The 25928-nt window shown below is 47.5% G+C and overlaps 2 protein-coding genes across 3 annotated transcripts in view; one reads left to right on the forward strand and one right to left on the reverse strand.

The window, feature by feature from the left end:
* The window catches only part of NT5DC3 (5'-nucleotidase domain containing 3), a 68754-nt gene extending 60457 nt beyond the window's left edge, over nt 1–8297 (forward strand). Inside the window, 2 exon segments of the mRNA XM_037847176.1 lie at nt 1466–1677; nt 1680–8297. Of these exon segments, the coding sequence (XP_037703104.1) occupies nt 1466–1677; nt 1680–1717 (250 nt within the window). The 3' untranslated portion in view covers nt 1718–8297.
* A 4245-nt stretch (nt 8298–12542) lies between these two features.
* STAB2 (stabilin 2) overlaps nt 12543–25928 on the reverse strand; it is a 163146-nt gene continuing 149760 nt past the window's right edge. The window contains exons 61-69 of one of the 2 annotated variants that reach the window (XM_037847099.1): nt 24344–24477; nt 22551–22713; nt 22314–22420; nt 19921–20040; nt 18949–19089; nt 18574–18681; nt 17533–17661; nt 15824–15940; nt 12543–13720 (exon numbers count right to left, since the gene is read on the reverse strand). In XM_037847099.1, coding sequence (XP_037703027.1) covers nt 13670–13720; nt 15824–15940; nt 17533–17661; nt 18574–18681; nt 18949–19089; nt 19921–20040; nt 22314–22420; nt 22551–22713; nt 24344–24477 — 1070 coding nt within the window. In that variant the 3' untranslated portion in view covers nt 12543–13669. Of the gene's footprint in view, nt 13721–15823; nt 15941–17532; nt 17662–18573; nt 18685–18948; nt 19090–19920; nt 20041–22313; nt 22421–22550; nt 22714–24343; nt 24478–25928 lie in introns of both variants that reach the window. The other variant, XM_037847098.1, reaches the window with a different exon arrangement.

Raw genomic sequence — 25928 nt, forward strand, 5'->3', positions numbered from 1 at the left:
AGCCCACGCAGGCTCCCCTAGGGCCAGCCTGAGGCGTGCTTTTGCAGCATCCTTTTTTAGTTCTCAGCTATAAATGTGACAGTTCCTGGAGGCCAGCAGTGGCCTCCATCATACCTCCTACCCTTGCTGTCTGAAAGGCCGGGAGAAGGAAGCTTTTCCTTCTTCCTCCTGTGCCTGCTTTACTTTCCCATTTGGGCCCTGGTGGCCCTGTGGGTTCCTAATGCACAATGTGACTTTTGGGACAACGTTGGAGGTGGACCCTGAACCCATGATGAATTCTTAGGACTCCTGCAAACCAGATGCTTATTGGTAGCCAAGGAATACTTCAGGAATGTGCACACATTCAGGAATCAGAGTGTTTGTTGGTAGAGGAAGCTCAGCTGTCAGACAGTTTGGCAGGTGTTTGTCTTAAGGGAACAGTTGTTCCTGAGGGGCCTTACTGGCCTTCATGCTTCCTGAGAAGGATGCTTTTTATACGGATGCCATTTGCACGAACATTTGACCTCTTGTGCTTGGCCTCCCCCATCCTCCTGGGCACAGGCATCTCTAGGGCTTGGAAACAGCGGTAGCTGCCTGGGCCCTGGGTTCTGAGCAGTGGGCAGGACTTGGACCTTGGTGATGGGGTGGGAGGGGATGTGATAAGACAACGAGTCCATTCATTGGGGCTGCAGAGGCCGTGTCTACTTTTCATTCAGCCCTTCCCCCTCCCTCTCAGGATGTCTGCCGCCTGGGGCTTCTTCTAACTTGACTTCCATTAATATAAAAATGTTGGCTCGAGGTGATGAGGGGCAGCATATCATGTGACTTGACTTTGGTCCCCTCCCTCGCCCCTGAAGGTCAGACCTGGATCCTAGACCCCAGGGACAAGAACCTCAGATTATTAGATCAAGGAAGCTGTTTCACCCATCTGAAATTTTGTTTTGAATTCTAGTCTCCAATATCTTCACATCTTAATGAGATTTTTCAGTAGAAGTTTAAAAATCATTTATGTTGCTCTATCTACAGACCTAGTTGAGTTCTTTTAAATTTTCTACTTTTTGGCTGTCACAACATCCATCTACTGTCACCAAATGACAGACAACTACTACCAACCAGTGGCTTTTATCCCACTGTTGTGTAAATGATTACATTTGTTGCTGCATTTGTAATGGACTTATCAATAGTCAAAAGATACTCATTTTGCTGGAATATTCTGTATGTTGGGGTCCCAGCCCTCGTGTGGTCTGTGCATCATGTGTATGTTTGATGGTGTTTGCTTGCATAAGTGGGAAATCCAACCAGTGATTTTTGATGGATGGATAGGTCGACTTTTTCTTGGTTAGAAGTTGGGGCTACACTAGGCTAAGTTTTCTCTCAGATGAGTCTTGTAACAAAAATATAAGTGATTTTGACTTGAGTAATTTTACAAAAACCTTTCTGAATCATTCTCTGTTGCTTTTTTTTTTTTTTCCCCTTGCTTCTTCAGGGAAATGACTAAAAGTTTCTTCAATGCCCAGTTTGGAAGCTTGTTCCGCACGGACCAAAACCCAACCTACTTCCTGCGGCGCCTGTCTCGGTTTGCCGACATCTACATGGCGTCTCTGAGCTGCCTCTTGAACTACGACGTCAGCCACACTTTCTACCCCAGGAGGACTCCACTGCAGCATGAACTCCCTGCGTGGTCTGACAGCCCCTCCGCTGTCAGACTCCCCTCCTGCAGGAGTTCCAGGCCAAGTAACAAGGGCCCATCTGTGGAAAAAGCCAGAAACAGTGTCAGTCCCAGATTGGGCGGACGTGACGGGGTCGACTTTGTGTGAGGACGTGTGTTGCTTTCTGAAAAGATACAAATATGCCTTTTGATATTTATATTGTACTTTCTGGAGAATATTCCCCACTGGTCCTGACTTCCTCCATGTGTTCTGGGGCTGAAGGGCGAGCTTCATATTGAAACTCTATGTGATTCAGCCTCTTGGTGTACCACAGTATTGTAACTGATGTCAGTTTTTCTGGGATAAGGGAGACTTCTGGATGTTGTCTCTGTATTCCAGCAGGTCAAGTTTTGAAACTGTTCTTGACTGTTGCTTGGAAAATTTACTGAATGCTTAGAGGCAGTGCATTGGGAACTATGGGGCACAGAACCATGCAAAGAAAAACTCATGATTCAGTGGGCTCTATAATAGCATGATGCTACAGTCCATAGCAGGGATGACCCCCAAATAGCAAACAGATACCCAAATCCCAAATCGTTTGGTACTAAGATTCTGGCACTTGGTGTGTCACTTCAAAGAAAACTCAGCCTCCCTGGGAGGACTTTAAGTGAGAATGAACAAGAAAAGTTGCTACTCCTTTACCCTTTGTCCTCAGTGGTCTGCTTCCTGAGTCATACCCCAGGCTGGGGATGGACAAGTGGTGTAACAAGGGGTGGGTGGGTTCACTCTGTGAAGACAAGACTCGGGTTAAATCAGGGAGATAAGAGCTCTGGTTAAATCGCTTTCCAGGTTGCAAAACCGACTTGTAGAAGAAGGCGGCAAGAAACAAGCATGCCAGAAGGGCCAAAACGTTTGTGGTAAGTCTCCCAGGGGTATGTTAAACCTGAACAAGTGACTAGACTGTTGGTTTAATGTACTCCTTGGAGGAAGGAAGATGAAATAGGGAAAAATGTCCCTGTAATACATTACCTCACCCTGGCACCCACTGAGCTGCATTGGACTCTTGTTAGAGCATACGCAGTACTGGATAATATATACTAGAAATTGTTCTTGTCTGGAGGGAAACACACACCTGAAATACCTAATGAAGACAGGTGATTGAATTCAGGCAGGGGAGGAGGGAGACGGCCATCTCCAGCCCTCTCCTTCCCTTCCATTTCCTTCCTGTAGTATTTGTGTGGCTATTTGGGGAGCTTGGGTGGTTTTCTTTAGGTGTGTGGTGTGTTTAAGCTGGGAGATGATAAAGGGCATTGTAGCTAAGATAAAAATTAGCAAAGACCTAGCTCCCTTGAGCTTTTCGTGTTTCTTCCTAAGGGCAGTGTGGGTGGCATGTGTTCTCATACCTAAAGGGAGGCAGGGATGTGAAGGGGGCTGTGGAGAGTGATTGCTTCTTCGGAATTTTTATTGCAATAAATGTACTGTAACCAGAGAGTGAGAAAATGCCAGCTTGGTGTTGCACAGGCTACCCGCCAAAATGCAAAACTTAAAGTTACTTAGTTGTATATTTGTCATGCCATTTGTTATGATGGGGTTTTACTCCTGCTATTTTGCTGTATTTAACTGTAATGGTGACGGTGACCCTTAAGACCCAGTTGGGCTCCTTTTTTGCTTCTAAATGTTATTATAAACACAGGGAGAGCAGTTCCTTCCTTGGAGCAGGAGTAGGCATATTATTTGTTGTTTGTTCGCTCCTAGGTGTTTTAAGCATCAGCGTGTAGGAGAATGAGGTGTGTAGCAGGTGAGGGGTAGAAGCCCAGAACTGCTCAGTGTTAGGGTTTTGAAAGGACCCGCTGTGCTCTCAGCTTAGAATTTCTCTGGAGAAGCAGAGTGAGGGAGTGGCTGTTGTTTAAAGTGAGATTCTTGGCTTTCATCTAATCAGATGTTCATTGGGTGTCTACTCGGTGCCAGTTAGAGGGTGTTTTGTTTACTCGAGAGTGATGGTTATAAGGACAGGATCTGCTTGAAATGAATACATGGCCTGGCACATGGCAAGCTCCAGAAGCTCTGTTAACTATTTGCTGTTACTAATGTGATCATTTCTACTGAACGCATGAATGTGCTGTCTGCTGAGCCCAGGAAGGCAGGAAAACCAAGAGCCACCTGGCAGGCCAGCGTGAAGCCACAGACATTGCAGGATGAGCACATGGGCTCAGCATCTACCAGGCTCCCTGTCTCTAAGCCTCTGAGCCACACACAGCCCACCTCCCCATGCTCCCAGGACTCCATGACCCCCAGAGGAGTGTGACTGTGATGGTGCCGCCCCAGCGCCGGGCACAACACAGGTTCCTCTGGGGGTGGTGACCAGTGCCAGAGACTGACCGAGGCCAGGCTTGGACGAGGGGGCCAAGGCTGGTTGAGGGCAGGATTATGTCCTTTGCTGGCCCCTGGATGGCAGACACCCATTTTTCAGAAAGGGGAAACGGAGGCTGTAGGCAGTGCAGTGACTTGCCCAAGGTGGCTCAGCATCAGGAGCAGCTGGGTGTCCAGAGCCCCCTTGGTCCTCCCCTCCTTGCCACCATAGTGGGGGTGGCAGGCACTGTGAGATGGTCCCTAGGTGCCTCCCAGTTTCGTTAAGAGGGGAGTGTGGATGGCTCCATGCAGACAGTCCCCTCTTATTTTTTTACAATCACAAGGAGCCCACCCCATCCCTGAGCCCAAGTGCTCCTGGAGGTTGGGCCTTTCCCCCTTCTGGGCCTAACCCAAGTTCTTCCCAAAACTGGCTCTTGCCAGGCAGTGCTGCCGACCGTATGAGTGGGTGACCAGCTGCTGGAGGAGCAGGTGGGCAGCTTTGAAGCTTGGAGTGAATTAATCATCCCATGGCCAGCAATAATGTGTTTGATCAAACTCTGAGAAGGCACAAAAACACTCCAAGATGGAGCAGCTGCTGGGGGCTGGGACAGGGCAGGGCAGGTGATCCTGGGGCTCCTTCCGGAGGCCCCTTACCTAGCTGGCCTAGGTTTCCATTTGGCATTTGGGATCCATGGTCTCTGAGGGCCCTTCCTGCAAAGGCGCTTCCTGGCTCCCTTGACACTCCCAGCCCAACCTGGGGATGCCTACCCTGGGAGCTTGACCTTGTCCCCATTTTCCAGAGAGGGAAACTGAGGCCTTGCCTGAATCTGCACTGCTCTCTTGACCTCATCTTCACCTCCCACGCAGGCCATCGCTCCCCCAGCCTCACATGCCCCTCAGCCCTTCACCCCCATTACAGTTGTGACGCATCACCCCCATTTTCAGAGTTGGAGGCTGAGGCCCACCCTGTGTTGCTGGAGGAGCTGCCCGCAGGCCTCTTCCTGATGTGCGGCCTCCACTGCACGTCTCTCCCTCGGGGCCTGACCTTTCTTTCCTGACCACTGGACAGACCCATGTCCCCTCCTCCCCTCCTCAACTTCCCATACTGCTCACTTCCTGTGTCTGCTCCCTGGGGGCCCTCTGTCTCCCCAAGATCCCCAGCCTTGACACAGGAGACCTGGGCAGACACTCATCCTGGTTTGAGAGATCTGCTCAAAAAGATATGCCCCCAAAATGCAGCCTGGGCCATGGAGACCACCTTTTTTTTTAATTCCCCCAAGAAAACTCCATGTCAGTTACACTTAAAACGGGCAGGAATGAACACCAACCCCAAGTGTGATTCAGGGGGAGATTACCCACTCTCCTCTAGATGACTGGCGGCTGCCCGCTACGTCGCACCATCTAACGGGAATCAGGTGGGTGCTTCCCGATGGGGCCGGGACAGGCGACCCTCCCTCCCATTCCTGGCCAGCACGAAGTCAGTAGTTGATTCTCTTTCCTTTGGAAGGACTACTGGTGGGGGAGGACAAACTTCTCATCAGCTATAGTGTGTTTGGGGAGAAAACTCACCCAGAGGGACCCCATGCAGGTGTCTGTTCCCAGCCCCAGCCCCAGGTCCGCGGCCCCACTCACCCAGCCGTGATGCCCCCATGCTACCTTTGCCGCGACCCCCACCGGGCCTGCCGGCCAGAGATATGGGCTCTTACTGCTCTTGGCACTTACCCGGTGCTCACTTTGACCTGGGTGGGAGGAAAGCTGGGTGGCAGGGACACTGGGGGTCCAGAGCTGCGCTCTGCCCCGTGCCCCCCTCTCCTGGCACGGCCTAGGCCTGCCGCCTCTGCCATCTGGCTGGCCAAGGCTGAGCTCCTGCCCTCCCTCACCCCTTCCTCCCACATTTGAAGTTAATAAATGGAAGCATCTGTTGCCAAAAAAAGAAAGTGAAGTAGATCTATTTAAAAAACCTGTTTCCATGGATGTCTAGGTTAGGTGACCTAAGAGTTGGGGGAGAAATACATTCTGTGTTATAATCATGAATTTCATGGTTCACTACCGTTTAGGAGGGGTCAGTCTCCGGCCATGGAGTTTGGCGGCATTGAGGTCTGTGTGGGGGGGAGGGCAGGGGTCTGATTCCCATCTTAGCAGGACCCCCAAGCTGCACCTGGTAGGTGTAGCCCCTTGTACACAGCCAGCAACAGGAGCCAGGACAGCTGTCTCTATGTGGAGGGCAGAGGCATTTTCCTACTCACTATTTATCCATCTAACTCAATCAGGACAGTTTTTAGCTTGTCACTGTCAGGACTCTCAGCTGGGACTTTGGTGCACTACACTGGGCATTTTGTTCTTACTGGTTTGTTCTCTGGTGCGCACACTGATGAAAGCATATGTGTACATGGGAAGTGAATATGTTTTCTATCATTAAAGAATTCAAATTGGAAAGTGAACAAAATAAAGTGTTTGCACATTAAAAAAAAATGACCATTTTTAGCATTGGCTAGACTGGTTTTCTAAGAAATATGTGAACAGAAATTCATAATCCAGGGCTGTCCTCGCCAGTGAAGACAGTTCAGCATGGCTCACGGTAAATACCCTTGGCAGATTGCCCTGGAGGGGACCTGCACAGATGGTTTTTTCCAATGTTGCTATTATAGATGAAAGTGGCTTTAAAAAAAAAATTTAGGCATTTGTGTTAGAGCTCCTAATTTCTTTGGAACATATCCTTGGTGTTTATTTTATTTTATTTTTATTCTATTTGGCTCCATTTTCTGCTATCACTGTAATGCCTTGTAACATAAACCACCTGTTACTGTTGCAGTTACATCTCAGACTAAATTACTAGTTACTTCGAATGCATCAGCTCTGTTAATTATTGTGAAGGAGAAATGAAAAGTAATCTTTCCCCCTAGCTCATTTAGCTTTGGGGGAAACAAATGGCTTCTCCTCTCCTTCTCAAAGGCTTTCTAAGGAGCAGAGAGGGTGCTAAATATTGGAATTGAATTCCACAATGCCAAGTGCTCATTTGCTGTCCAAGGACCCCTTGGGAGCCCTTGATGTAGAGAGCTCTAAGACTAAATTTGGCCAGAGGCAGGGCTTCTTGATTCCTTTATTCAAGTAGTAGGGATCCTGTGTTTTGCCCTCTTAGTATGGATATCTTTTTGTGTTTTCTTGCCTTGGCATGATGGAGGTGTTGGCTCAAAGTTCAGCTAACCTTTGCCACCAATGGAAGATTAAGGAAAGGAAAGATGTGTCTCTGTTGCAGGGTTCTGCAGTCTTTTCCTATAAAGGGCCGGATTCTCTGTCACTACTACTTGAGGAAAGGTCCTGGCTGTGTTCCAATAAAACTTTATTTACAAAAATAGATGGCAGGACTGGATTTGGTCCTTGGGTCATAGTTTGCCAACCCTTGCCCTAGAGGATTGGTGGCAATGGCAAGATTACCTCGCTGAAAGAAAGCATGCATCATAGTTCGGATGCAAATAGTAGAAAGAAGTTCTGTAGGTAAGTGCTTCACATTCCCTTAAGATCTACTTTCTGGGCATATTTACTTAAGCCAGCGATAAAATCCTGTGTTCTAGCACATGGCATAATTGCTTCCTTTTGTGTCATTGGGCTGCCAGGCTCAGGTATTAGTTGAATATACCTCTTGTTGCATTTGTTTGTAACTGTGCGAGTAGTGGATGCCCGACTGGGCTGCTCAAATCCTTCTTCAGGAAGAAGGACTTATTCCCCCAACTGCTGCGAGCACTGCCTGCCCACTGTTCACAGTTGGCAGCCCTCCTCCGGGAGTTCCCTCTGCAGAAGAGCCTTGCTTCACCTGAGGCTGTGCCCCTTCCCAGAGCAGCCAGTAACCCCTGACTAGTTGACATGTGGGTGCCAGGCCAGGTCTCACCCCAACTCGGGACAACTCTGGAGGGCTGACTCAGCTCCGGAGCACCCTGCTGGGTAAGCTGAGGCTCATTGTGTCTGCATTACAGCCTGACCTGTCCGTCTGCCAGTCCTGTCCCCTTCCCTGCTCTCCCTAGGCTGACCCATGGGCACTCTCCTGTCAGCTTCCTGCACACCAGTCTCCGTTTCAGTGATTGCTTTCTGGGGAGCCCAATTGCAACAGTGCTTCTCTACTTTTCTAGTAGAACTCTGACTTAGGAAACAGTTTCTAATTATTTAGTGGAATGACAAGTTGTGCCTGTAGGATATCAGGCACAATAAATACAAATAAATACAGACTTACTATTTATTCTGAATATGAATTTGCTATTTATTCTAAATGTTGATTTTATGTGTTATGTGATATTGAACTTCTTGCCAAATAAAAGTTTGAATTGTGTTGACTAGTTTATTGTAGGTCATCTGTTTTGTGTGCTTAAGTCAATGGCAGATTCTGAGGGAGCCACAGAAAGAACCCAGAGAGAAGGGTGAAAGAGTTGTGGTTCTTTCTTGACACCCTCATTCCATCCCACCCCTGGAAACCGCATCCACTTGGGTTCAGAGCTTGAAGACTTTGTACTTAAGCCACAGACAGCAAACTTGGTGTAAGGACAGCCTCAGGTGGGCAACAGGCAACCTAGGGTGGTCTCCCACAAGGCTGTGTACTCCATGAGAACAAGATGACGCTGGTGGTACCCATATTTGTAGTCACATTACCAGGAGAGCTGGAAATTGGAAGCAGTGTTTTACAGTAAGAAAATATCCCTGGGTTTTGGATAAATTCACAAATATTTTGAAGAGCTTATCTTTATTAAACATTAAACATTTGTTTAAATATTTTAATGCTTTAATATCCTTGATGTCCTATTGTACTGATACCTTAATCTCATTCACTCCCTCCACTGGTATCGTGCTGGCTGTCCTCCTTTTAGTCACTTGCCTTTTTGCACCAGTGATGGCAGTGGTGTTGGTCTCCCTGGCGAATCTGTCCCCCATCCTTATTTAGGTGGATTCCTGGAAATGCGACATTTCTATCATCATGGCATGTTGTTCAAAAGGAGGTGGTGGGTTGTTCCTCTGCTGGGAACTGGGGCTTTTTCCCTCTCCTGGGGTTGGGAAATGGCTTATGAAACAACTGAGGGGCTTCCAGAACTTTGGACTTGGCTCTGCAGAAACCCAGGTGATTTGGAACGCAGTTATTTGGGCCATGAGGGGGTTCTGGGGAGATCTGCTAAACCTCAGCCCAGGCTTTCGTGTCTGTCCCCAGCTGTGATTCTCCACCCTGGGCAGTACCGCTCCCCAGGGGGCGATTGGGGGATGTGTGGGCTGGGGGTGGGGTGTTCGCCTGTTGCAGTGACAGGAAGGGCACTTCAGGGACTCCGTGGCAGGGACCTGGCATGGTCAACATCCTGGATTGTGCAGGAGAATCTGGTGCAGCAAAATGCCCTGTGTCTACACAATCGTGAAGGTCCCACCTGCAGTCCATGGAGGTGGAAACCTGTTTGTAGTTTTCTAAGCCTAGAGCCTGTTCTACATGTAACCACAAAGAATTTTTTGATGTGATTTTAATATATATGGGGTATTCCAGAAGTGCAGCTGTGTGTAAATCAAGGGAAGATTTTTTTAGCTTTTGTTTATTCAGAACTTTACAAAGAATTGCTCACCAAACGCCACTCCTGGTATTTCAATTGCTAGTCAAATACACATGTCAGTTTGTATTTGTATTTGTCATTTTCATGGAGATTCCATTGATGTACAGATATAAGGATACTTATTTCCTTATTTCAAAATGTCAATTTTTAAAGTCAATAATTAGTTGACTATTGTCTTCTCTAAAATCCAAATTTGTTTTAAGAAGCTGTAATTATCTTCATTATGCCTTTTAGTATCATTATGCCTGAGATGAGAATTTACCTGTTGAGTTCATATTATCTTATTGTAAGTTACTTTATTTTTCCTTTATGGGACATTGCATTGATTTTTTAAAAAATTACATGTGGAGGTAGGTGATGTTATCTTGAATTACATTTCATGTTACTAAAGGAGGGGTTACAAAATACTGAGGAAAACAGCACTCTGGGTCAAGAACCACAGGTTTGGAGAGATGGCTTCTTGGCTGCACACTTAAAACTCCTCAAGGACTCTGAGAAGCCCGGGTCTGCCTGCCCCAAATACTTGGCATGTCTTTTCTCCAAATAAAAAAAATATCAAAGGCACAGGAAGAAGAAGCTGTCAACCTTGATGCACCTTGGACAAGTCCTTTCTTCTAAGGTAATTATAGTAATTAAGCAAACATCTTTGTAGTTAAAAAAATGTTTTGAAATTTCTTTGTAAGCAGCTGGATGAGATTATTTTCCCTAGCTGCTCTCCCTGCTCCTAAGACCAGAAGAGTTTTCAAGTAGAGGCTCACGGTCCACATCCCGCCTTAATAGAGAGGCCTTTGGCAGTGTGAGGTTGTCCAGCAGCCATAGCCTTGTCCTGTCCCCCCATGTGAGTCCGGCGTCCATGAGGTGGGGAGTAACAAAGGGTAAGCGGTCCATGAGCCCAGCGTTTGACTTGCTGCATTCCTGTGGGGTGGTTCCCACTGACCCAACCCTCCTTTGAGCTCCATTCATTGCACAGATCTTTCCTGTGGGCTTAGTACATGCTGAGCACTATTCTAGGAACTAGACACGCAGACAAGGACCCTGCTCCCTGGAGGGCACCCTTGTGGGAGCTCAACCGTCCACTGACTCCTGTCCCGGCACTCAGGAATGGAGGAGCATGTCGTCAAGAGTGGGAAAGGCGAAATTGTCGCTTAATATCAGTGCTTGCTACCCCAAGCAGAGGGCCCACAACAGATCTCATTCGCCTCGCTACACTGCAGGGAAGTTTGTGTTCTGTGAGCTTTGAGGACACTTGAGAGGGATCAGGCAGTCATTGGGGGGCTGACTGAGTGGGTCTGATTGGGCTAAGCCAATAAGGGGGGCCCCATCCACTTTGCCCAAGCCAATTGGTACATAGCATTTTCACACTCCAGGGGTGGTTTGCTGGGGGAGTGTCTGGGAAAGAAGTGTCCCCCCTCTTTGGAACCAGCTCCTGTGAGGATATTCTCCTGCATGGTGCACCATGTGGATGTGAAGCCTGGAACACATAAGGCCAGCTTATCCCCCTAAGGAAACCTGCTGTGGTATGAAGCCAACCCTCAGAAGGCAGAGTGGAGCCTGGAAGACTTGGGGTCTTTGATGACATCATTGAGTCCCTGAAAGGAATCAACTGGGAAGCCCCCGTCCTCTGGGCCTCCCAGTTAGAGGAGCCAATAAACGCCTCTCATGGTTAAAGCCAATTTAGAGTTGGGTTTTCTGATACTCACAAGATAAAGATTTTTTGCTGCTACAGCAACGCCTACCTACAGTTTACAAAGCACTCTTCTTTTGTTGACACTTGATTCTCACTAACCTGGTGAGGTTGGTTTAAATTTACTCAACTGTGGGGCGAGGGAGCCTACAGTTGAACCTATTTCTTCTGATTGTAAATCCTAGGCGGCTCGAACGAAGGTGCACACACAAACATGGCTTGGCTTCTCAGGGCTGGAACCCCTGCAAATAAGAAGCCTGACTGGGAAATGTCCTTTAGGATGTTTTCTTTATTCTCCTCTTTGTCCACCTTGACCTGCCTGCTGCTCTCCAGGGCAGTGGACTGTACCCTTCTCAGCTCAGCAAATGACTCATGTTGGAAGGACCCCGATTTTGCTTTGCACCCTTTCATTTGAGAAAGCAATTTCCAGTTGGGGACTTTATTTCCTGGATGTTCAGAATAAAGGTGCTAAGGAACTTTAAGTTTAAACAGAGTTTTCTGTCCTGAGTTCCAATAAAATGATGCAAACTGGATTAAGGCCATAGATTTTATGAACTCAGGCTAAACACTGACATCAACACGGTGAGGTTGCAAAGGATCCTCCTGTACAGCAAAAGGGGGAACTGACCTGTATTGCCAAGACCCAGGTGTGTGGCTACATGGGCTTTGGGTCAGGGGCTGTGGGGAGGAAAAAAGCCCTGGGCTGGGAGAGGGGGATCCTCAGTTCTTCCAGCCACATCCCATCTAGTAGTGTCACCTGCAACTTCGCCTCACAGTTACCTGGCCTCAGCCTCTCATCCATAAAAGTGTGGTTAGGTCAGTGGCTTGCAAACCTTTTTTTTTTTTTTTTTTTTTGCCATCCCTGGACTCCTCACCCCAAATAGTCTCATGAAGAAGACCATTTATAAACTAGATAAAAAGCAGACCAGCTTTCCTCATAGGGTATTGGGGAGTCATGGGGCACCTCCAAATCCTTATGCTCCCTGGACCCGGTGATCTCTGAGACCATTTAATTCTGACATCCCAGAGAGATGAGTTTAAATGCCCCAAGGAAGTAAGTACACAATGGGGGTCGGCGGTCCCCAGGGGCGCTGTACCAAGTTTCACGCTTTAAAAGTCTACAACTCAGTGGTTTTTTAAAACATGTTTACAAGGGGGTGCAACCATTATTTACTACTGAATTCCAAAACATTTTCATCACCCCAAAAAGATACCCTACACCCATTTAGCAGTCACTCCCCACTTGCTCTCCTTCCAGTCCCTGGCAACCACTAACTTAGATTCTGTCTCTATTTGCCTATTCTGGGAAAAATGGAATCATATAACACGCGGCCTTTTGTACCTGGCTCCTTTCACTTAACATACTGTTTTCAAGGTTCACCCATGTTATTGCATGTTAACAATACTTCATTTCTTTATAGGGCTGAATAATATTCCCTTGCAAGGATATACCACATTGGATTATCCATTCATCCGCCAATGGACATTTGGCTGTTTCTACTTTTTGGTTATTATAAATAATGCTGCTGTGAATACTCGTGTACAAGTTTCTGTGTGGACATACGTGTTCATTTCTCTCTGATAGAGACCTAGGAGTAGAATTGCTGAGGCATATGGTCGCTCTGTGTTAAAACTTTGTGAGGAATTGCCAAACTGGCTTCCCAAGTGGCTGCTCCATTTTACATTCCCGCTAGTAACGTACAAGGGTTCCTATTTTTCTATACCCTCGCCAACACTTGTTATGGTCCATCTTTGTGATTACAGCCATTGGCATGGGTGTGAAGGGGCATCTCATTGTGGTCATCATGTCTTCTTAAAGTAGACAAGAAACTGCATTAAGAAAGAATTCCATAAGGCAGACGTTGACTAATTGAGGCTCTGATTAGCTCTAATATGTGGGTTTTGCCTTCAATGTTCTATTCCTCCTGTGGTGACCAGTTTTTGTTTCCCCAAACACTAGATTTGTTCTGTTTGACTTTATTTCTGTTCCATAAACATTGAATGAGCACATTTCATGTGCCAGACACTGTGCCAGGTGCTGGGATACAAAGATGAATGAGACCCAGGTCCTGCCTTTTGGAGCTTACAGTCTAACAGGGAAATAGGACAAGCTCACAGATACCCATAAGAAGGGCAGAATGTAATTAGTGCCATCTGAAAGGTATAGAGGAGGGCAATGGAGGGCCAGAGGCGGGAGAAGACACCCTTTGCTGATGGATGGCTGGGAACCATGTTACTACATGGTCCTTCACCCAGAGAAACAAAATCCCACCTCCACCCTCCACCCCCACGGATTAACCAAAGAGAAGAGGTGTAGCTTCCAAGTGCTTCATCCTTTAAAATGGTGAAGGAACTTCCCTTCCCCAAAGGCAACTGGGGCTGAGAATTCACAGTTGACAGCCTTCTTGAGGAGGTGATGGCTGAGGTCTGGGTCCTCAAAGCCCCCCTAGGGGGTCGTTGCTGTCAGACTGCGGTTCGTTAGAGTCCTGAGAAAGAGAGGTCTGTGAAACACTCGGAAGTGGGATGCTCTGCTTGTTTAACCCTTCTAGGTTCATCATTTCTTTTGGCCATAAGTCTGAGACGTGTGAACACCCGCAGGGTAGGAGCGGTCCTTGAGGCTTGTGGTATGGAGCTGGATGGAAGTTCAGGGCACGTTCTGGGGCAGGCTCTGTGCTAGAAGCCCTGCAGCTCTGGGCAATCTGGCAATCCACCTAACCTCTGCTGCATTTTCCTCATCTGTAAAGGGTCACAATACTATTTGCCATGTAGGGAGGTGTGAGGATTAAATTAGATACTGCATTTAGCAAGATGGAAGCACCCCATAAAGGGCAGCTATTAATATGATTATAAGAAACTTCTTTCAGGTTAGAAATTCTCCTGAACCAGGAGTGGTTCTTTAGCATTTGAGAAAGTCTAAGCAGAAGCCAACGCTCCAGAGGCAGCCAACCCAAGCCTTCTGCTGTCTTTAGCCCTGATCAGCATGGAGGCTTTAAGTAGCATAGTGCATGTTGGAAGTGGTTTTCCAAGGGTGAGACTAGGGGTATACAAGATGTCTGGTTTGGCTACAAATACTATACAGGCACACCACGCTTCAGTATAAAAATCAAGAGACTCTGGTCATCCTTTGGGATGGAACTCCAGGCTTGGGATTCCTGTTACTGGAAGATTTTTATCACCTGGTCTGAAAAGACGGTTTAATTGAGTCCTGCTTCTAGGATACCTCTCACCTGCCCCAGGTGAGTCTCTCAGGTATGTTGCCGAAGAGCCCCTAGAAGACGACAGACCGCTGGGATGGTATGGAGCTCATTATCAGGGTGTATGACTTTTTTTTTTCCTGCTTTTTAAATAAGCACAATAATTGATTGCAACATATTAATGCTTCCAGAAATAAACTATTAGTTAATAAATGCAATTTAACTGAACTTACCACCCTTTCAATTTGGACCACAAATTTTTACATGGGTTGGATTAAAAAACAAAATAGGATTTGTGGTCTGATTATTTTTCAATCAATGGCAAATAAATTAAATCAATTATCTCTGGCACTAAGACCCACAAGATATTTATCTTTAGTTTATTTCAGAAAAACAATAATACCCATTGAACCATACAAGCTTAAAAATGGCACAAGAAAACATTTTTTGTGAAGTTTCCTTCAGTGCCACTTACTTCAGTAACTATAGTGCAGTGTTGGGGTAAAATAGCATCTGTACGTTAAAGCAATTACAGTAGCTCTCTGGCTTCGGTTAATATTGCCAAGGAGTATATATCCACACAGGTCAAGATTCAAGTATTTCTTTGGACCTGATGGACACTGGCAGCTCAGAGTCTGCTGAATAAACAAGGACACTAAGCATACTGGTTGTTAACTTTTCTGATTTTTATATAAAAGAAAAAATTAAGTTTAATCCCTAACTTCTCGATCTAGAACTGGTAATAAACTGCAGCAGGATATACCTTCCAAATCCAATGTGCATGGCACCCCCTGCCACAGGGTCCCTGGGTTGAAGGTATCCATGGGGTCCCCAACCCAACTAAACTCAAGGACCATCAACTCTAGAAATAAATGGTCACTTCTTGGAAGACCAGAATAGAGCCATTCACCCTTTTATATAGATATAAAAGTCCTCATCAATGTCAAGTAGTTCTGACAACACAGGGTAGAATCTTGGACAACAATGAAATCATGTAAGTTCAAAGGACAGCTAAAGGAAAGAACATTTTTATAGGGCCTATGCCTTATTTTGTGTCTGCTGTCTCATAGATGTTTGCTTGGGAGGCAGGATTCAGTCCGAGGCTTGTATTCACTGTGACATCTCATCTGGTCATGGGTTGAGATGGGGGTGACCTGCAGCTCTCTCCTGCCTCTAATGATGGGAGGCTTCCTCCATCTACCAAAAAGAACCCAGGAATCCTGACCAACCAAGTTGGCTTCAGCCAGTGAGCAACACTGGCTTTTACAGGCTGGCTGCCCCGAGTCACGCTCTAGAAGTGAGTGTTTCTTGGTGCAAAGCTTTCCACTGAGATTTGCTGAATGACACTGTTCTGCACCCAGCTGAACCCATCCCTAGATAGAAATGGCAACTCACTGCGAAAGGGTCGCAGGAAGGTTCTGGCGGAACCGAGGTTGTGCTCTCATACATGGGATTCGAGATATTCTCAGGCTGCTGCTTGCCGAGAGCTTCAACGTTGATATCCTCTTCCGACTGTTTGGAAAGACAAACACTAAGGCTGACAGCCAGGCCTGTCCCCAAAGAGCAGCTAATCCAAATTGGGAGGTCAAGCAAGCCACGGACCCCAGGCTCCAGGAGCTTTTCCTTTTAACAGTACTTTATTGAGCTCTTACTTACTTCTAATAGAGCACACCGATCTTACGTGTCCAGTTCCATGACTTCTTATATGTATCAACCCAGTGTAACACCACCAAGATCAGTATAGAGATTTCCATCCTCCCACTGCCAGGGCCTGCTTTAAGCCCTTTCCATGAAATAAGACAGGGGCAATTATTATTGCTCCATTTTTATATGGGGGAACTGAGGCACAGAGAAGTTAAGACCTTGCCCAAGATCACATAGCCAGTGAGTGGCCGAGCTGGGCTTTGAACCCAGGGTGGCTCAAGAGCTTATGTTCTTACCCACTAAGCTATGGGACTTCCCGGCAGCCAGCTGAGCTCACCCGTCCCTCATGCTTTTGGGAGAAAGCCAGAACACTACCCACCACCGTCAACCCTTAAACAGCAGGCACTGCGTGCAAGGGGCTAAGTATTTTACATTTATTAATTCAGAGTCCTCCCAAGAGCCCAAGGAGGCAGGCACTAGGAACCCCATGTTGGAGATGAGAAAATGGGGGGCTCAGAGATGTTCTAGGATGTGTCCAAGGTCACAAGCTACGAAGTGGAGGGGCCAGACTCAGAACTCAATACCCTCGTGCCCCTTGCCCGCCAGTTCCCCCATCCAGGGTAACCACTCTCCTGATGTCTATCACCCCGGAGTGATGTTGCCCGTCCTTGAACTTCGTATAAAAGGTCATACAGCTTGCACACTTTGGCTAATCATGATGTTTTCAAAACTGCCCCGAGAGGTTTTAAATATGTGTGCTATCTGCTGGAGGGTAGTGGTCTGCTGCTTGGGGGCTCTGCAGAGTTTCTTAGCAGATGTGTCTTGAAGAGGCAGCAGAAGGAAGGAGTGGGCGGGGAAGGAGCATGAAGCACAAAAGGGAGAAGGAGAATACTCAGCTACTTTGCTGCTGTGACTTGGTTCCCAGGGTCACACACACGGTCAGCCAAGAGCTTCCTGCTGATCTGGACGTGGACTCAGCTATTCCAATAGACTGAAGTGTGCTCTGCTGGCTGCAGTGTGAGGCCTCTGGCTGTACAAGGCCCCATCCCTGACCCCCAGCCCTCAGAATCAGGTGTGAAGCCCAAGCCAATGGTGGTGGGTGCTTGGCCAGTGGCTCCTCCAAAGGGGAGAGTAACTTCTGGGTGCCTGGTGCCTTTGCCTTCCTGTGGAACCGGGTACTGGGGGCCCGAGCCAGGGGGCTTGGAGGTTCTGCGCTACTGGCAGCCCGTTGCCCTCCTCACCAAGGCCCTGTCTCAGCCAGGAGGGGGCGCTTGGGGCTGCCCCAGGGGCTCCTCTTGGACGCAGGAGACTTTCTCAGGAGACAAGAAGTCTGTGCCGGGGTTGAGGGGCTCCCTGAGGGGGTGCTTGGTGAGGTAGCTGCATCCCCAGTCAGCTGAAGCGGCTCAGAGCCAGGGGTAGGATTTCTGAGAGGACCCCCATCCCATTTTCCTCTTTCTTACCTCAAAATGCTGGAAGCCGATCGTTCTCCGGTTGAGCCGAAAGTAAGAATATGCAGCCAAAGCAATTGCTCCAATGACCAGGAGGATGGCAAAGAATATCCCGGTTCCCAAGCCGGCATGGGCTGAAGTCTGGCCAGAGAAGGGGGATGGGTCAATACTTAAAACTGGTGACTTCCCAGAAGAGGTGCCCTTCCTGGGCCTACCCATTCTTGCTGGCCCAAGGCATCTTGGAACCAGTTACGATAAAATAATGATAAAATAGTTTGTGTGTCCAGTCCTTATTAGTGCCATGGTCTGTTCTAAGCCCCTTACATGAAATAACCCACTTAAACATTCTAATATCCCAAGAGACAGGGACAATTATTACTGTTCCATTTATATGGGGGATCTGAGGCACAGAGAGCTTAAGTCCTTGCTCAAGATCACACAGCTAGTGAGTGGCCGAGGTGGGCTTTGAACCCAGGATGGCTCAAGAGCTTATGTTCTTACCCACTAGGCTATGGGACTTCCCGGCAGCCAGCCGTGCTCACCCCTCCCTCACGCTTTTGGGAAAAAGTCAGAACACTACCCACCACTGTCAGCCCTTATACAGCAGATACTGCATGCCAGGGGCTGTTCTAAATGTTTCGCACTATTAACTCAGAGTCCTCCCAAGAGCCCAGGGAGGCAGACACTAGGAACCCCATGTTGGAGGTGAGAAAATGGGAGCTAAGAGATACTCTGGGATGTGTCCAAGTTCACACGCTACAAAGTGGAGGAGCCAGAACCAGAACCCTGAGTTTCTCATTTCCCTTCCAGTGGCTTCTCCATTGCCCATCCTGCCTCTTTCATTTGACAAACATCCATAGTGATGGGCGCTGTACTGTTACTGCCTGGGAGTGGGGATGGGAAGGCCTGGGACTGGGCACCGTGGAGCCAGCTGCCTTGATGCAGGAGGCCCTTCTAGTCTTCGGAGGAGGAGGGGGGTGGGCAGGGCTTCCAGCAACAGTTTGCCTCTTGGGGAGTGGATGCTGGGTGCCTCCAGGAACCTTGGATACTCACCACAGGGGCAGGGGGTGCTTTCAAAGGCCCAGAGATGACATGAATGATCCCATTGGAGGCAAAGATGTCCCACTGCAGAATGGCTCTTCCACTGACAAACCTGGTCTCCTTCTAGGGAAATGAGAAGACTGTTGATGGGCTTATTTCTCAAGGGGTAGGGTCTGTCTAAAGTCAGTGTGCTGTGATGTGCAGTTAACACCATCCCTGTTACATGAGTTTGCTTTCACATTATAATGGCTGCCCTTTCCTAAGCACCTACTGTGTACCTGGAACTTTGCATGCTTTGTCTCCAGTTTTCCCAATAGGTTGGTGAGGCTGGCATGGGTACCCCTAAATAGTGCTTAGGCACAGTAAGTCCTGGAAGGCTTTTCATACCGGATGGAGCTGGTCTCGACTGGACGTGATGAGCAGCTGGCTTCCCAGCCTTGTTTGCAGGACGGTACCATTGATGAGGTCATCGTAAAAAAGGATGCTGACATTAGCAAAGTGGTGCTCGATGTCCCGCCCAGACAGGGTCTGAGAGGAAAGGAGAAACACAAGAGTGATCTCTAAAGGCCAAGTAAAATTCTTTTCCTTTTAAATATACGGATGACAGTTAGAAAATTAATCATATCTCATGGCCTTGGTTTTTCTGCCTCCATGCAGAGATTGTGAACTGTCAAGTTTTTCTCAGGCTTTCTGGCTTTCTGGACTCTGCCAGAGGCCCACCTACAGCTAGGATGGCGCACTGAAATATCTTTACTGTTGGAAGTAGGAATTCCCAATGCGGTGCTGGAGAGAGTGGGCTGTGAGTAGGTTACCAGTGGGCAGAGGTCTTGTGCTCTCAGCTCTTGGGTGAGTGGGCAGGGCCTGGGGCTGTCAGAACCTGTAGGCCAGTGGCCTGAGGGCAGGTGGAATAAATATTCCCAACTCCTCTATGTTGCCATGACATAAGAAGGTTGGCGTGCCTCCCACCCTGAGTCTGTGCTCAGCCAAGTGATCCGGTGGGCCAGTGGCTCATTAACTGATGTGACCAAACACTGATGGGACTGGGCCTGCTCTTGCCACTCCTGCCCTCTGCCATTGCCACAAGAATACACCTGGACTAACCTGCTGGAAGAGGAGAGCCCCGTGGAGCAGAGCCTGGGAACAGGCCAGCCCGGATCAGCCGACACCCAGCTGACCTCAGACATGTGAGCGTGCCCGGCCAGGACCAGAACTTCCAGCTGATTTGCAGATGTCTGAGCTAAATAAATGTGTAGCTACTGAGTTTTGGGGCGACTTTCCACACAGCATTACTGTGGCAATAGGTAACTGACACTGTTGAGAAGCCTCGTCTAAAGTACTGACTCCAGGGACCTGACTCACCTCATTTTCCCCCAGCCCGCCGTTCTGTGGCACGAAGAGAGTGCCGCTGATCGACAGGTCTGTCAGGTGTTTCAGAAATGCCTGGCCTCTGGTTGAGCTCCTGGAGTAGGCCAGCACTTCCTGGGGAGAGGAAGGAAGTTGTCAGCTGGACCAGCTGGCCCGGGGCCTGGTGCTTGAGGGCTGGGGTGGCTGCAGAGAGCCTCAAGGCCATCACCCACCTGAGAATATACCTGACATTTGCCCTGATGCAGGCCACTATGCCTCTGCTGTTTCTTCTAAGGGGTATTTTCTTTTCCTCAGCTAATTCTGTGGTCCTAAGTCATAACCAAATCATAAACGATTCCCAGCACCTTCGCTATTCTCCAAACAGTCCTTTGAAACATAAGTGAAGCCTTGAGTCTCCTCTCATCAAAATCCAGCAATGGCCCCCATTTTACTCAGAGGAAAAGTCAAAGTCCTAATATCGGGCAACTGTGACTCACGTCCTCTCTCTCTCCCTCTGCATCAGCCACACTGGCTTCCTTGTTGTGGCTCAAACTTGCCCAGGACATTCCTGGCTTTCGTCCTTTGCTTGGCAATTCCTTCTACCTGGAATCTTCTTCCTCCAAGTCTACATGGTGAACTCCCCCACCTCTGCTCACACTTTCCTCACATGCCATCTCATGAAGGCCTTCCCGCATCCAGCTCTGCAAAACTGGAACACTGTGGTGCCCCTTCCCCTCCCTATCCCACCCCCTGCTCTACTTTTTCTTTTTCTATAGGATATATATCACCTTCCAGCATTCAATACTATTTACTTGCTTATCCTGCTCATTGTTTGTTTGCTATTTTGCTCACAGAAGTATCTCAAGCACATAATAATTGCTCAGTAAACAGTCACTGAACAAATGAATGAATTTTAAGAAATTGCAATACCCAGACCCACTTGGTTATTTTGCAGGCAGTGCTATGGAGGCCCAGAGAAGTTAAGTCATTTGCCAAAGGGCAAACAGTCAGTGGGTTTTCTCCTGACACAGAACTTTTTCCTGAAATGCTGTTACTGACCAAGCTCCCACACGGTAGAAACATCAGTTCGAGGGTTTATCTTTAGTGTGTTTATGGTAACCCTGATATTTAGGCCAGTTATAAGGATACCTTTAGGCTGTGGACAAAGACTCCCCATTTGGGGTCTTTGGTCTTAACTCCTGCCCTGATCCTGGGAACCCTCTGCTGATGCCCAGCACCCTCTTCTCCTGAGGCCACTGACTGTCTGGCTCTGATGGGAATATTGGCTCTAGTCACTGGCTGCGTTATGTTCTCCACCATAGTGGATGAGAGGGATCTGAATTTGAGCCCAGTTCTGGGTTGTTAGGCTATAATGACCCTGCTAAGCCTCAGTTTCATCATCTACAAAATGGGGATAGTAGCAGAAGCGACTTCATAGGTTTTGTGAGGATTTATTCCTGTAACAAGTATTTATTGAGTGCATACTATGTTCCAGCCATCGTTGAGGTGCCAGGGATTCAATGGTGATCAAGGCAGAGAAAACCCTTACCTCACAGAGCTTACATCCTGAGGACTGAATGAAACATGCTAGCAAAGGGCTCTTAATAAGATGGCCAGTGCAAAGTAAATGCTCACAAAATGTTAACTGTGTTATTATCATTAGCTCAGCTCTTTACTCTCTCAACACCAAATCCTTCTCCAAATGGGTCTTTCTCTTCATTGCACATAACTTGGAGAATTTTAAAGTGAATTTAAATGCAGTATAAAATACACATTGGCTCTGTGTTGAAAACTTGGTTCATTGGGTGATCACTAGGCAGGCTTGGCTAACTGTGACCCACCCTGACCGTTTCACTAGGAGGACAGAGGAGCATCTCTTCCCTGCAGACCAGACTCAAAAACTTCTTGAGGTCCAAACAGAGATAATAATATTAGCTAAAGCCAAATGTAGTATTTTCCATGTGTTGTCCACAGGTCTTCACAAATAGCAAATAATTTAATTCTCACAATGACCCTAGGAAACATCATTCCCATTTTACAGATGCGAAAACCAAGGCCCAGAGAGGAAAGTAACTTGCTTAATAAGTTACAAAGCCAGGCATTGGGTCTAAGAGCTCTAGAAATATTAACTAATTTAATTCTCACAACTAACCTATGAAATTGGTGCTATCCTCATCCCATCCCCAGTTTACAGGAGGAAACTGAGGCCCAGGGAGGGAAAGTCACTTGTTTTAAGTTATGCCATATGTAAGTGACAAAGCCAAGCTGCAAATCCAGGCAGTGTAACCTAGTGCCCATGCTCTTAACTATTCGTGTGAGCCTTTGCCTCCTTTCCAGGCTCACCCCATGGAATACCTGCTCTGAAGCAAGCCCGCCCCAGGCTGAAACCAAGTGGACTTGGTACATACTGTCAGGAAGTTTGTGAGCGAAGGGGTGGACATCAGGACCTGCAGGAGGTTCCCGCTGCATGAGAAGCCATCACCCACGTAGCCCACCTTGCAGGTGCAGTTCACATCTGGAGGGCAGGAGCACAGAGTGAGAGAGGAGCCTGAGCTACCCCTGCTCACCCTTGGAGATGGATGGGCTGGGCTGCGGATGGCTCAGCAGCTGTCGGCCTGCAACCCGCCATGCAGCTGGGCAGTTACCTTTCATCCGGTAGCAGAAAACATCCCACTTTTCACTCTTGTTTCTCAATCCGTAGTTTACTATCCCAACAAGGCCCCCGCCACAGTTCTTGGAGGTGTAGGCCGTGGGGTAGGCCACTCGCGCCCCCTCCAGCCAGCCGGCCGAGCAGAGGTGGTACTTGGCCTGTGGAGACACAGACAGCACCACGGTGGGGTCATCTGGTTCATGTCTGATCCCCCCAGCAGGCTGCATGGAGTCAGCGGGCCATGTCTCATTTTGCTCACCATGGTACCTCCCGTGCCTGGCACACAGTAGTTGCTCATTAAATTTCTGTTGATTGAGCCACTGGATGAATGAAAGTGTTGCCCTTTCTTTCTTATAGGTGTCTGAGTGCTCCATACTCCATTCCTTTTTCTCTAGTCTAGGGAATGGATTTGCTATCAGCCATGTATCCCTGGGTGTGGATTCTTCTGCTTATGGATTGATAGAACTATAATTCATCATCATCATCATCATCACCACCATCATCATCATAGTAACTAACTCCTATTGAGGGCTTACTCTGGGCCAGGTTCTGTTGCAAAGGCTTTTCATGCATCAACATCTTTAACTCTTGTATCAACCCTATGAGGTAGGAACTACTTTATCCCCACCGTAAAACTAAGGGCATTGAAGCAAAGAGGAATTAAGTAACTTGCTCAAAGTTATACAGCCAGTAAGTGGCAGGGCTGGATTCAAACCCACACAATCTGACTCCAGAGCTCATTGTAATCTTAAAAATGGAGTTCCTATTATGTGTCAGTCCCTGTGCAAGTAATTCACACATATTACCCTTAGTCCAGGTAAGACAGAGGGTTCAGTCTGTCCTGACAGAGGTTCAGTGGCTTGATCTGGGCCACACAGCTACAAGTGGGAATGCAGAGATTCAGACTCTCCAGGATGCTGGGTCCTGGCATCAAATTTGTTCCTTGGTTAAGACATGTCAGGTGTGAAGAAAGATAGCGGGATGGAGGAATGGAGGTAGTGCTGGAGGCCGGAGGCAGGACCCTAAAATCACGCCATGTTGGCAGCCGCCTCCTCCACTCCCATGTGACACCTGCCAGCATGAGAAATCACCAGCAGATGATTCCAAGGTGCTGGCCTTTCCAATTGGACATGTAGGCAGGTGCCTTCTGCATTAGGAGCTCAGAAGAGAGTAGCCCTGACGAGAGAGCTTCATTTCCTATTCAGCTTTGGCTGTGAGCTGGGGCAATCCCCATTTCCTCTCTCCATGGCCCGCCAGCTGCAGGGAGCTATAACTATCCCAGAGAAATTCGGCAGCTTTGCAATGTCAGAGAGAAACTTGTGGTGATTGATCTCTTCCTAGTTTCCGGCCATTAGTATGCACTTTCCATCTCTACCTCTGCCTTGGCAGTTGGATGTCATGGTTCAGAACAGACCTTTGGAGTCTGAACTGCCTTTGAATCCCAGTTCTGCCAACTCTTGCTTGGGCAACTTTGGGCACCTGACTTAACCTTTCAGAGGCTTGGATTCTCTGTCTAAAAAATGGGAACAGTGACACCCACCTCTCAGGGATGTCATAAGGATGGACAAGAATCTTAACGAATGAAGTTCCCTGCACCTTGCCTGCCACATTAGAGATGTTGCATAACTGGATGTGATGAGTTTGCACTTTTGCTCCAGGAGCTCCCGGCACTCCCCTTAGAGAAGGCAACAGACTAAACACCCCCTGCTTAAGAAGAGTCTGCACCTCCTCCCCCACAGATCCTGCCCCCAGACCTTAACTAGACAGCACCCTCTAACTGGGACCCACCTTCTGGGCATAGGAGAGCTGGTTGTAGGTTGCTATGGTTGCGGCTTCGTTGGCACAGGCCTCTTTGGCTTTGTCAAAGGTCAGTTTATACTGGCCAAGTGGGGAGCGTAAGTGGAACACGCCAATGGTGGTGTCTAGAACAGGAAGGAGAAAACTGTCTGGGTCAGCAGGCCTGGAGGGCAGTGCTTGCAGCCCTGGCAACCCAGCAAAGGAACTTGGAAGAATTTTCAAAACGGCAGGTCGGCTACATCTCAGGGAGTCTTGGGAAGTCACTTCCTCTTGGAGATGTAGCCTTTAAAAAATGTATTTCTTTTCTAATCATAAAAATAGCACAGGTTCATTGCAGAAATCTGGGCAATACAGAAAAGTAAAAAAGAAATAAACAAAAATTCCCCTACAATCCTACTCCCCAGAAATAATCATTACTCCCTGGTTAACATTTTGGTATGCTTTCTTCCAGAATTTTAATTTTATTTATTTAAATTTTGTAACTTCAAATTTTGACAGAATTTCTTACTCTTCCGTTCTTTTCTTCTGTTCATTTACAGGTTATATAAGTACTACAAATGTGATAGCATACTACATATTTTTAGAAATCTTTTAAAAATGTAACATTAAATCGTGATTATTTTCCAATGAAACAAATTTTCTTTGGCAACATGATTTTTCCGCTGATGCTTATAATTTAATAATTTTTCTGAGCTTCACAACTGTTAAGAAAAATACATTAAAGTGAGTTTCCGCCAAGGACTCTGCGTGTTTTCTGATCACCACTGTGCCTTTTGAAAAAAAGTTTTCTGGTTATTTTCCAGCTACAAGGCTGGAAGACTTTTGTCTTCTTTTCATAGCTGATATCTTTTCTAGCCAGACAATTGAGTACAGAGACCAGAAATAGTTCAAGAGCCAAGTCACATTCTTATATTGTCAAGTCCAGCATAAAATGCCACTGAAAGGACATTTTCTGCAGCAAAAAAGGCTAAGTTCAAGTTTTTTTGTTTGTTTGTTTGATCATAGCCCAACAGTACAGTACATAGGTCATATGATCTTGTCAGCCTTATCAGAAATGCAAACATTTGACACTGTGATACCTGGGGAAAGTCAGAAACATGTTTTTCCTTGTCTCTTTGCTAAGACAATACAATTTTTAATAGCGCATTTGAGTGGATGTGCAGCAGGATGTTTGGTTGTACCTTTACTGTTAGATGTATACATTATTTCTCTTCTTTTCTGATCTTATGTAATGTGGGGATGGATACGTTTATCTTTATTCAATTCTTAGATTATCTCCGCAGGATGGGCTCCTGGAAGTGGAGCCCTGGAGACTTGGTGTGAATATTTTTAAGGCTCTTGGCACACATTGCAACACTGGTGGCCAAGAAGGCTGAACTGGTTTGCCCTCTTCTGAACCAAGTAAGTGGGCAGCTGCTTCTGAATGGGTGTTGGCTCTGTCAGCTGCCCAGAGGGAAAGTCGGGGCGTGCATCCAATGCTGTCCCCGTTCGCTCAGGGCAACCACCGAGAAGGATGGATGCCCAGTCACTTAGTATCACGACCAACATCTTCTCTCAATTCTTAAGAAAGCGGAAG

The sequence above is a fragment of the Choloepus didactylus genome, chromosome 8 (assembly GCF_015220235.1).
Source record: "Choloepus didactylus isolate mChoDid1 chromosome 8, mChoDid1.pri, whole genome shotgun sequence".
NCBI classification, from domain to species: Eukaryota; Metazoa; Chordata; class Mammalia; order Pilosa; family Megalonychidae; genus Choloepus; species Choloepus didactylus.